At 40.1% G+C, this 12,610-nt stretch overlaps 1 protein-coding gene across 10 annotated transcripts in view; it reads right to left on the bottom strand.

Moving 5' to 3' along the window:
• Positions 1 to 12,610, bottom strand: part of inpp4b (inositol polyphosphate-4-phosphatase type II B) — a 235,419-nt gene that overhangs the window by 77,756 nt on the left and 145,053 nt on the right. For 9 of the 10 annotated variants that reach the window (XM_046835884.1, XM_046835892.1, XM_046835901.1 and 6 more), the window contains 3 exons: positions 12,163 to 12,271; positions 8,600 to 8,666; positions 3,277 to 3,424 (listed from right to left, as the gene is read on the bottom strand). In XM_046835884.1, the coding sequence (XP_046691840.1) occupies positions 3,277 to 3,424; positions 8,600 to 8,666; positions 12,163 to 12,271 (324 nt within the window). Of the gene's footprint in view, positions 1 to 3,276; positions 3,425 to 8,599; positions 8,667 to 11,846; positions 11,996 to 12,162; positions 12,272 to 12,610 lie in introns of those variants that run through there. The other variant, XM_046835940.1, reaches the window with a different exon arrangement.

Raw genomic sequence — 12,610 nt, 5'->3', positions numbered from 1 at the left:
CCTGTTTAGCAGCTAATGCTAGCATATGAGTTCTTTAGCATTTTAATGCATGCGCAAAACAAATCTTATTTCCGGTACGGAGCGAGTAGCCACAGTGACACTGCGCTAACTGTAGTTCCTTTTTACCCCTGGCATTGTTGTGTATGTTTTCAAGATTAATTATAATAGTGATAATAAAATGCAAACAAAGTGATTATATATATATATATAGTACAGACCAAAAGTTCGGACACACCTTCTCATTCAAAGAGTTTTCTTTATTTTCATGACTATGAAAATTGTAGAGTCACACTGAACGCATCAAGGGCTATTTGACCAAGAAGGAGAGTGATGGGGTGCTGCGCCAGATGACCTGGCCTCCACAGTCACCGGACCTGAACCCAATCGAGATGGTTTAGGGGTGAGCTGGACCGCAGAGTGAAGGCAAAAGGGCCAACAAGTGCCAAGCATCTCTCGGGGAACTCCTTCAAGACTGTTGGAAGACCATTTCAGGTGACTACCTCTTGAAGCTCATCAAGAGAATGCCAAGAGTGTGCAAAGCAGTAATCAAAGCAAAAGGTGGCTACTTTGAAGAACCTAGAATATGACATTTTCAGTTGTTTCACACTTTTTGTTATGTATATAATTCCATATATAATTCCACATGTGTTAATTCATAGTTTTGATGCCTTCAGTGTGAATCTACAATTTTCATAGTCATGAAAATAAACAAAACTCTTTGAATGAGAAGGTGTGTCCAAACTTTTGGTCTGTACTGTATATATATATATATATATATATATATATATATATATATATATATATATATATATATATACATTGATCATTGGTATACATACATACATACATACACACACACACACACACACACACACACACACACACACACACACACACCCCCCTCACATTTCAGCAACCATGTTAGTACTTAGTATCTTCTCAAAGCACAATACTATTAAACTTGGAGGAATTGTTTAGATGTTAATCCTACCTTACTGTAACATATGTAAATTTAGGAATAAAGACTCTCACCTTTAAAATAACTTTCTTGATATGAAAAGTATAATTTCTTATTTTATAATTTTTCTTCCACCCCTACTGTCTGTTAAATCTGTTTGGCTCTAAAGAATACAATTCTCACATCGTAGAAACTGCTTCACACTGTCTTAGATACAGACTGGCTTGAGCCGACGACAGTCGCTGCCTTTCGAAGAATTCAATCTGAGTGAACATTGTGCAATCAATGAAAACGTCACAGATATTCAGCAGAATTGGACAAAAGTGATAGAAGATGCATTAAAGGGTGAAATCTGAGAATAAACCCCTAACTGGGGATTCAGGACACAAAAGACCGGTCAGAGAGAGAGAAGAAGAATAAGCACATGGGAGCTGTTGCCTAGCAAAGGGTCAGACATGGGAGATGTGGTCAAAAAATGTGTGCATTCTAATGATCCAGCATGCAAAGATAGCAAAGTGCATGCTCATCAGTCAATACCGATTAGTCTTGAAAGAGAGAGAAGAGAGAGAGAGAGAAAGAGAGAGAAAGAGAGAGAGAGAGAGAGAGAGAGAGAGGGGCACAGAAGAACCTTCAGACACATAATAAATATCCAGCCACGAGCAGAGGCTCTGCTTAACCAGGAGCACTTTTTTATGTTACAGTTTTTGACAGTAGAATTTATTCTTTCGTCATCCCTACTTTAGCTTTAGTGTTTGTGAGTCCTGTCCCTACTCAGAATATTTAAGAATTCAGTACAATAAATAAATAAAAAAATAGAAACAGGTTGCTGTTATTTAATTGGAGATTGTTGCTCAGACAGAAGGCAAAACATATCATCATATATATTGTCCTCATGATGTACACACAGTTACACCACCATATCTACAATGTAGCACTCAATGTTTTGTTTAAGAACAGTCCTGTCAGTTTTGTTGTTCCCCATTTCCTCATTGGTCTACAGCCAAATCCCACCCATTCTTCCACTCTCCTATTGTACAATGAAGAAAAAATGTATCCTAGACTTTAAACCAATCAAGTGCATCTTTACAAACTGCTGCTCATACTGCATCACGAGGCATTGGAACACATTCAAAGGAGAGTACTGTCTGCCCTCTTCCAGAAATCCGAGCCTACAGATTCCCATGATTGGCCAGGAGCACCTTGATTGACAGGGGAGAAAAAAACGTTTCTCCTTTGGCACCCAGACATAGCCACTCATTTCTTTTTTTTTGTTTGGACAAGTCAGAATATTTATTAAGTTGCTGCTGGGTGGTCAAAAGATGCTGTATTGATTGGACACAAAAATATGGCTGCTCAGGATAAATTATATATCTGGATTATGATATAAAAGTGCAAGTTGAAAGTAAAAATAAAAAATGTAACCCATATATCATCTCAAAGACTGGTATTGGGCAAAAACATAAAATAGCAAGCATCAAAATATGTACTTTTAAGCTTCTGTTTTTTTCATTTTTTATTTTTGGGTCTGAAAAGAAGCTCCAGCACAAGACCAATAAATTATTGGTCATATCTGGCCTTTTTCATTGGAAGGCATATATCACAAGGTAGTTTTACAGAAAGGACTTAGGGAGGACACAGTCAAAAACACGACATCTTATTGTTTGGATGAATTGTGCATTGGATTAAATTATTATTTTTTTCTCTATCTGCTGGTTTCATGCCCCTGCTGTAGTCACCTGACTCCTGAATGATGAAATCTGACCACTTTTTCCCCCCGGTTTTTATCCGACTCTGCTCTGATTTTCACTTTACGATAGCATGGAGCAGAGTGCACTTTTAAAGTCATGCTCTTCTCAAACAATATGTAAGGAAGGCAGGGAAGAAAGAGAGGGAGAGAGAGAAAGAGTGAGAGAGAGAGAAAATGAAGAGAAAGGAAAGGTTGTTGGATGCTCTGGGTGTCTGGCGGACAGACGTGCTCTTTGAAGTGTTAAACAGGCTTGAATAATTTAGTGTGGGCTAAGTATAGCTCTTAAACATCCATTTCCATCCTTGAAGCAGCCTCCCTGCAGGAAGCACAGGCCACATCACTCTGTCAATGCCTCATTTACTTTCTCTCTTGTCTTCAGCCTTTTCTCTCTTTCCTATCCAGGTCTTCTGCATTCGTGCCGCGTTTTCTTCACTTCTGCCTACCTGGTTTTGTTTGCTCTGTCTGTCTATGCATGTCCCTCTCCTGTCAGAGCTGGATTATACCTGCATGTATATGTGAGTGCATTCTCTAGCATGGCACGGTTGTGCTTGCTCAATGATGACGTACGTACCCGTGTTTGTCCTCCTGAATATAGAGCCTGAGGAGTTGGATGGGGATGCTGAAGGACAAAGTGCACTCAGCCATCTGCTCCCTCACCAGCATCCACTTGTTGTCCGTGGTCTGAAACCTGTACACTTTACACACCGGGTTCTTAAACACTGCAACACACAAACAGAGCAGGTTTAGACCTTTTTATGGAACTTTTTTTTAATATCGTTTATCTGATATTCTGAACACTGTGTGCTGCGAACGCGCAACCCGGTTCATTTGCTTAACGCGAACATGTTAAAACTTGCTAAGGATTCAAACAATGAACAAAAGACGCGCGGGTTTCTGTGCAAACATGACGCTCAATGTGCTGCAAGAACATTTTTAATTGTTATTGCATGTTTTTAGCACATGCTCCAAATTAGCCTGCTCAATAACACAGATTTAGTCCAGCTTTGCCATGATTTATCAGTTTTGAGACAAAATTTGGTGAATATAATTCACAGAATAAATATGTGATTAAATTAGCTAAGCTATTTTAGCTATTTACACAAAAAAACATGCAGCATCACTATTCAAATTTGTTCTTAAATCTTAATACATTTTGGGATACATGTTGCATATTGCGCTTTGTATATTTATGTATTCCTCCAACCCCAGTCTTCTGCACATTTAATTTAAAGTTTTTGGATATTTTAATGGATATATCCAGTCATATTTCACTGAAATCTTTGAGTTTCTCAGTTCTGACTGGACAGGAGGTGGCGATTTTCATTTCTGCACCAAATCTGGCTCACACCATCTTGACACCCTGTTTGCACACAGCAATTGTTTTTATCGTAGCAACTAGTTCACAGGGTGTTGTATTATGAAATTGACTTTATTGAGTTTTCTTGGTACTTTCAAAAAAAAAAATTTGATAAAATTAAAAAAATTAATAATGCAAATCAAAAAATATTTGATTATAGAACAAAGATTTTGCTTCTATCTAGAAATGAAGGATGGAAACAAGCAAAACGATCTGGCAAATTTGGTTTACTGTAATCTAAAAGAAAATTCTACCAAAATTTGGTTAGATACAATATTCATTGTATGGACAAAAGTATTAAGACACACTGCTTAATTATTGAATCCAGGGGTTTCAGTCAAATCTATTGCCACAGGTGTATGAAATGAAGCACCTAGCCATGCAGCTTGCATTTACACATTTTTGGGAAAAAAAAACGGCTTCTAAAAAGCTCAGTGAATTCAGGCATGGTGGTGTGATAGGACGCCACCTTTGTAAGTGGTATTATTGGAAAGTGGAAGGGTTTAGGAACAGCAGAAACTCGACAAGTAAAGTGTTAGAACAAGGTCACAGTGCTGAGTTGTGCATAAAAGAAGCCGACGCGCTGCTGATTTCATATCAAAACTCAGCTCCAGACTTCCACCGCTGTTAATATCGGCACAAACACTGTGCAGCAGGAGCTTCATGGAACGAGTTTCCATGGCCGAGCAGCTGCAAACAAGCTGAACATCACCAAGTACAATGCCAAGTTTTGGATGGAGTGGCATAAAGCATGCCGTCACTAGACTATGAAGTGTTCCACTCTTCTGTGGATGGATGACACACTTCTCTGTTTGGCAGCCTGATGGATGAGTCAGGGTTTGGCAGATGACAGGAGAATGCTACCTGCCTGACTGTGTTGTGTTAGCTGTAAAATTCGGTGGAAGGCGGCATAGCAGTATGGGGCTGTTTTTTTCAGGGGCTGTGCAAGGAACACAAAAAAATTTAGTCCCAGAAGAGTGGAAGCTTGATGGCTGCAAAGGGGACACTAATGCCATTTTAATATCTATGTATTTAGAATGTAATATTGCAGTCCCTATTAATGGAAGGGCCAAGTGTCCCAATACTTTTTGTCCATACACAGTAGTCTACTCAATATGGGTAAAAGCTTAAGGGACACCTGACCATAGGCTTTATAAATGTTTTTAATTCCCCCATTATAATTTCCCATTCCACATTTATTCCCAATTTGCTGTTATAATAACCTCCACTCTTCTGGGAAGATGTTCCAATAGATTTTGGAGTGTGCTTGTGGACATTTGTTCTCATCCATGTATTTGAGGTGAGGAGGCCTGGGTGTAAAATCAGGGTTCCAATTTATTTCCAAAGGTGCTCACTATGATTGAGATCAGAGTTTTATAGCAGGCCACTTGAGATCTTTCACTCTATTCCATGTAAACCATATCTTTATAGAGCTGGCTTTGTCCAAAGACATGCTATACAGTTGTGTGTTTAACACAGTTTAGTAATGAAGCACAAATAGCTGAGAAAAAAACATTTGTCTATATTGTATATTTACTTGTCAAGAGGTAAAAGTGTCAGTTTTTTCACCACAGGAAAATTTTTGCACCTTCCAGTTTTTCAGAAAAAAATGCGTTTTCTTATTACCTGCGGACTCGGACGTCACATCGAATGCAACTAGTGAACCTTGTTAAGGATGAAGTTAAACTTAAATTGAGATAATACCCTTTTTGGGATGCAGGTTTCGGATGTAAATGTTTGCAATGTGATTCTATAAAACTAAAAAACATTAAGAAAAGTACAGATTTGACATTATTACTATACTGCAGAACTGGAAATGTGGTGCTGAATTTGAATAATCACATCGCATATAAATTCCTTGATGGTCGTCATTGCGCACGAACTACACAAGCCGTAGTTTACACAGCCAGACATTCCATAGCCATTAGTTGAAAACACTAGATGATTCCCTTGAAGCATGATATGCAGTGGTGCTGAAAGCCTGAGAAAAACAGGCAGATAAATGGACAGAGCGATGACCACCGTTAGGGTCTCTCATGCATTACCTACATTTCTCAGTGAGGAGGATTACCACTGACCCCACAATCCTCTCAGTTGTGCTAATCCCACAACCAATCAGATGAGAGCGTGAGCAGACCACCAGCAGAAATGACTCGCTTTGGCAATCCTTCAGCAGCTCCTGTCTGTGTGTGTGTGTGGCAGGGAGAGGTAACGAATAATGCACGTGTGTGTTTGTCGGATGTGTTGGCTAAATTGTGTTAGTCGCTTTCAGGCAGGCAGCAGGGAGCTCAGTGTTTTGACAGGAGCAGCTGGGCGCCTGAAACACTCACCCTCCTGATGGTGGCTAATTGCCCTAGCCCTGACGACGCCACAATGACACACTGACAACGATGGATGTAGCAGTAAATGTGCATGCTCTCGCTTTATACACTTAGAAACAGGAGTTAACACACTAGCACAGCTCACACTCTGCAGGTATTACTCCCTCTTCCTTCTTACACACATATTGCTCTCCATATTTTCTTTATATCCATGATGCAGCTGTGTGTGTGGTTTTTTGGGTTTTTTTTGGTTAAAATTTATTATTTTTTTTTTTTACTTTTACTCTTTAAAACTCGCACTTCATTTGCTTTTTATCCATGAAGATGTGCCCAGCTGTGGTTGCTCCTTGATTTTGAGTTAATGAATGCTGACAGTAGAGATCTTTACTGCGTGATGTTTAGTCGATAGTCCGTAGGCGGCAAAGCGCTGAGACGAGTTCAGAAAATATCTCTAACAGACGCAGAACAAAGTCTAAATTTAATATCTGGATGTTCCACATGAATGGCCCCACCAGGCTTGATTAAAACAAAATAGACCCAGTGGTGCATGACTACTAGACACTAAATAAACAGGCAGATTTGCAAAATATGGGCTCTGATTTAATTTACAATTTGCGCTTACATAAACTGGAAAGAAATAAAAACCAGCGCGTGTTCGAGTTTCAGTCTATTTTGTTGTCTCGTCTTCGCCCTACACAATCAAGCTTTGTTAGGTGTTTATGTACGGCGACTTCATTCAATAAAATGAACAGTCTAGTAAACGCTACACAGGGGTGCTAGCGCTAAATCGGTACAGATTCAAAAAATATGTAGTGTAAGCCAGCAACTGATACATTTGGGTTACATAGGGCACAGTGCAAGCTGTCAGACATTAGCAAATAATGCTTCCTCCGTATGTGCAGTAAAAATAATTAGCACTTTTTGGCAAAACTTGAATACAGTCCATCATCACACTTACGTATGTGTGATGCTAGCAGAGCTGAGAGAGAAGCTGGGCTAATAGAGGTGGGCAATGTGGCAATTCAAAATAAAGCTTAAAAAATGAATTCATTTCATTTTTTTTATACAAAAAAAACCAACCCTTAAATTTAAATTAAAACAACCACAAAAAAACACAGGGTTTTTGCACAGAGTCAGTATTTGAAGTGTAGACCCTTTTTTGTCAAGACCTCTGTAATTTTGCATGGCATTTCCCTGGCATGCTGACGAGCAACTTCTGGGCCACGTCCTGACTGTTGGCAGCCCATTCTTGCATAATCACTGCTTGGAGTTTGTCAGAATTTGTGGCTTTTTTGTTTGTATACCCACCTCTTGAGGATTGACCACAAGTTCTCAATGGGATTAAGGTCTGAGGAGTTTCTTGGCCATGAACCAAAAATTGTGATGTTTTGTTCCCTGAGCCACTTAGTTAGCACTTTTTCCTGTTAACAAGGTGCTCAAATATGCTGGAAAAGACATTGTTCATTGCAATTGATCTGATCATTTTATCTTTTCATTACATTCTATATGCAAATTGCAATCATACACATGGCAGCAGACTTTGTGAAAATGTATATTTGTGTCATTCTCAAAACTTCTGGTCATGGCTGTACATAACTACATTTATATATTTAAAATATTGATTGTGCTGCAAATTAGGCTGATTATTATGCAGGCACATCTGGCACACTAAACCGTGTGTGTATGTTCTGTGCTTGAGTGAGACAACATAACTCTCATACCAGCAGGTGGCAGTAGTCTGTATTTGGCATCCAAACAGAGAAACCGGAAGAGCTAGAAGTGTAAATATCTAAATCAAGGAGCGTTTCCACCTACTGCGATCATTAGTAACAGATTTGTGTAGTTTTTTTCAATCATACCTGCTGAGTTGCAAAGATAAGAGCAAGAATGAAACTGTTTTTTTCTCATGTGCTCATTCGCTAAGCTAATCATAAAATCGGATTCTCTTTCATGCCAACAAGCTCTGCCGCTGATTTGACATGCAGAATCAGCCTGAGAAACTACAGCTAAAGGTGTATAACAAAACTAAAGCCAACCGACAGTCAAAACCAGACGGAATTCCCAGACGACTGACCATCAGCTTGGTGTGTCCCGGGCTTTAAGTTCTTATCATTCAGTCTTAATTTAGCCTTAAATATTTCATTAGCTACATATGACGCTGCTTTTGGAGAGAGAGAGAATGAGTAGAACATTTAGAGAGGGAATGAGTGATTTACCTGCATTCATCAATTGCCCGTTATCTTTGTCATTTGTGGTCCCGTGAGGCTCACACACCAGAGTGCACTGTGTGGAAAAACATACAAACAAACATTACTTCTCTAACACTGAGCTGAGATCTTTACAATGAATTCCACTCAAGTGATCTCCAAACTTCCATGGGTGTCAGACGAGTGGCTGACATGTACACGCATTCAATTAAGTTTACACGGTCTCTTCAGCTTCTCTTCCAAACACGACATGTCACACTGTCCCGGGCTCTGAGTCATGCCTGCGTATTTGCACTACAAAAACCAATCAATCAATACAAATTACACGTTCATTTTCAGCAGAAAATAATTGGTCTTGTTTATATGATATGAAATAGTTCATTTTCTGTTTTCAGGAATGCTACAGATTCCTTCATTTTACGTGTGCATCCTTTATAGATGTTATATCAGAGAATAGGCTGTTGACAGGCATCCATGTCGCTTTCTCGCGCACACCATCGCACACACACTCACACACACACACACACACACACACACACACAAAAAGCTGCGGATTCAGATCAATCTTTAGTTGTGTTTTGCCCGTGGGCTACTCGAGCTCCAGCTCTTCAATTGCAGTCACTTTGCATAACAGCTCCGTCTCTGCGTTTTTGGTTTTTGACTGATGACTTTTTCCTTCTCATCATATCACGCATTGATCTCGGATTGGCCACAGAAAGCACGCCGCCACCTCTCGCTGGCTAATCGGTTCAAAAACTAAACCCTACAACCACCGATCCTTAATAAGTCACCAAGCGGGTGAGAGGAACTGTCGCCCTCAGCTTCACAGCAGTGTGTATGTGTGTTTGTTCCAGAGAGAGTGAGTGAGTCCATGGTCCTGAAACAGAGAGGAAGCATGACCCTCTTAAAAAAAAAAAAAAAATCTCTACAACCGCACTGCAAAAGCTTTGCAATTTTACATTTCATATAATAGTAATTTTAATTCTGAATCTAAATCCAGATTTCTGTAAAAAAAAAAAAAAAAACTAAACAAAAAAAAAAACCCTGCTTTGTGAGCTTTGTTAAAAGTGCAACAGAAATGCATTTAAATGAACAAACTCGAGGCGTAATGTGTTTTTAATGGCGCACGCTGTGCTGTAGATAATGAAGCAGTGCTTCTATCAATCAGATGTCGCTCTACAGCACAACTCAAAGCTCTCACACAAACACAAACACACACACACACATCTTCTCACACTAAGGTCAATGCACAAATACAATGTGCACATTTTCTGGAGCAGACCTGAAAATCAAATCCAGCATGAGATAAATGAGGTGTGCCCGAGCAAGGGAAACACCGAATAGACTGTTTATTTGACAGACCCACAGAGACGTATTGTGTGTGTGCGCATGTCTCTCCATCCCCGTATATATACACATCTCTTTCTCTGCCTTTTTTTTCTTCAAAATCAGGTATTCTACCACCAATACTATTCTAATACTCCTCAGTCTATTAAAAATATAAATATAGTAATGGAATACTTTAGAATATAAACTGGGTTCACACTTTGCTTGCACAGCTGAAGCATTTTTGTCCTTCTACTCTTTTTTTTTTAAACACGCAGCACTTACTTTATTAAAAACACCACCCGAGTGTTGTATTTCACCCCTTTTTTAATCTCAGAACAGCCCCAGTGCTGGAAACATTCTATTTAATTCTGATCCACGTTAATGTAACTGCGTCGTTTATTTGCTGCAGAATTGTCAGCTGCTGTGAATCTCCCTGCAAATGCCTACCGAAGGTAATCTATCGGATTTAGATCTGGCAACTGGGAAGGCCATAGAAGCACACTGAACTCATTATGTTCGTGGAACCAGTCGGGGGCCGTCTTTGTGACATGCCACGTTATCATGCTGGATAGATTGAGGCCGTAACGAGATTCACGTGGTCAGCAACAGCGCTCAGTAGGGCTGTGTGGCGTTAAACTGTATTAAACGGCCCAGAAAACTTTCCCCACCTCATTACACCTCCACCACCATCGGGAACTAGTGTCACAATGCAGGAAAACTATATAGATTTGTGCTGCTGATGCCAAAATCACCAACTAACTATTTGTGAACAAAAAAAAAGAGATAAATGTTTGGGCAGTTTTGGTGAGCCTGTGTATACTGGATGTCAAAGTGGTGTGCTTTCTGCTATGCTTTTCTGCTCGAACCAGTTTGCTCATTCTCCTCCTCTAATCTTTTACATCATCCAAGTGTTTCTGTCCACATATTTACACTGACCAGGCATAACATTATGACCACCTGCCTAATCTTGTGTTGGATCCCCTATTTTGAGGCCAAAACAGTCCTGACCAATAACTTCTTCACTCTTCATGTGCATCGATGAGCATTGGTCGCTCATGACCCTGTCGCCAGTTCACCCTTGTTCCTTCCTTGGAGAACTTTTGATAGATACTGACCACTGCAGACCAGAACTTACAAGAGCTGCAGTTTTGGAGATGCTCTGACCCAGACGTCTAGACGTCACAATTTGGCCCTCGTCAAACTCAAATCAAATCCTTATGCTTGCCCATTTTTCCTGCTTCTAACACGTCAACTTTGAGGACAAAATGTTCTGATACATACCACACACAAACAGATGCCATGATGAAGAGATAATCAGTGTTATTCACTTCACCGCTCATAATGTTATAATGTAATTATGTTTTACCTGATATATGCTGTAAACTATGAAAAGCATCATGATCAGCAGTTTCCTAAATACTCAAACAAGACCATCTGGCATCATCATCCATGGCAATGTAAAAGTCATATGAGATGACATTTTTCCTTATTCTAGAGGTTTAATGTGAATATTGACCTGCATCTACATGACATACACACTGCCCTGGCTGCCATATGATAGGTTGATTGGATAATTGCATGAATATGCATGAATGTTATAGGGGTTCTAGAGTCCATTCACATACACAGAAGGATAAAACATTTGGCAATAATTTCTTACTGCTGAACAGAAACAGGCACAGAAGTATGCAAGCACACACACTCACACACACACACACTTCTACGCTGCACAGCACACATTTACATTTCAGAACAAGTTAAGCTCTCATAATTCAGAACATTTGCCAGTCATGTGTCCAATCCTAGCTGGGATTTTCAGGAAACTATTCCGCTCACACCCAGCTCCTGCACTCACGCAGCTTCGTATTTCAAGGCACAGCATAATTCACACAAAGCGAATTCTCATAGATAAATATTAAATACGTACAACTTTGTTTTTGGTATGCAGCAAACCCATAGCGAGGTTGAACACAGCCCTGCAAAGAGGATAACGCTTTTCCAGTTTCACTCGGGTCTTCCAAACATGTGCAGCTTTCCTCTTCGCAGCAGATTAACACCGATATACACAGCACATTCGTATGCATGCACACGCTCTCATGCACGCACACACACGTTTGTAAAGAGCTTGATTAATCTTAGTGGCTCTTGAGCTGCTGACACACAGACTAATCTGGTTCATATTAGCTCCAGCTCAACCCACTGTGTTTTGCATAATAGCCTCTGTATGTGTGTGTGTGTGTTACCTTCTGGTGCGTGTCAGTGGCAATGTGGTCCACGCCGCCATCCTCAATCTCTCCCATCTTCAGGCGAGACACCACCACAGTCCCCACAGCTGCCGAATCATCTGCCGTCCTGCCGAACACAAAAGAAATACTTAAATTGTGTGTGCGCCTTGGGGGTTCGTACCACCTCTGACCACGTTCACGTCCGAAAGCGTTCACTTTGACAGCTTCGAGATTGCTGTGTTCCTCATATTAGAGACTAATAAGTTATCTAATCCTCTGCAATGAAGGGGGAATCCGTGTCTCAGAGGTGAGGTGCTGGAAATGAGGAAAAATGAACTGCAGCCACGGAAGCAAACACAGTCCAATTACTCTGATTGATTGGCTTTAAATGGTCTGCACCTTTTATAGGAGCTAATTAAGCTGTGTACTGCTCGTGCCGAATCTACTGGATCTCCGTCGAAAATAC

Source organism: Silurus meridionalis, chromosome 2 (assembly GCF_014805685.1).
Source record: "Silurus meridionalis isolate SWU-2019-XX chromosome 2, ASM1480568v1, whole genome shotgun sequence".
NCBI classification, from domain to species: Eukaryota; Metazoa; Chordata; class Actinopteri; order Siluriformes; family Siluridae; genus Silurus; species Silurus meridionalis.
The sequence above is the reverse complement of the archived record's forward strand: the minus strand, read 5'-3'. Positions and strand labels throughout refer to the sequence as shown.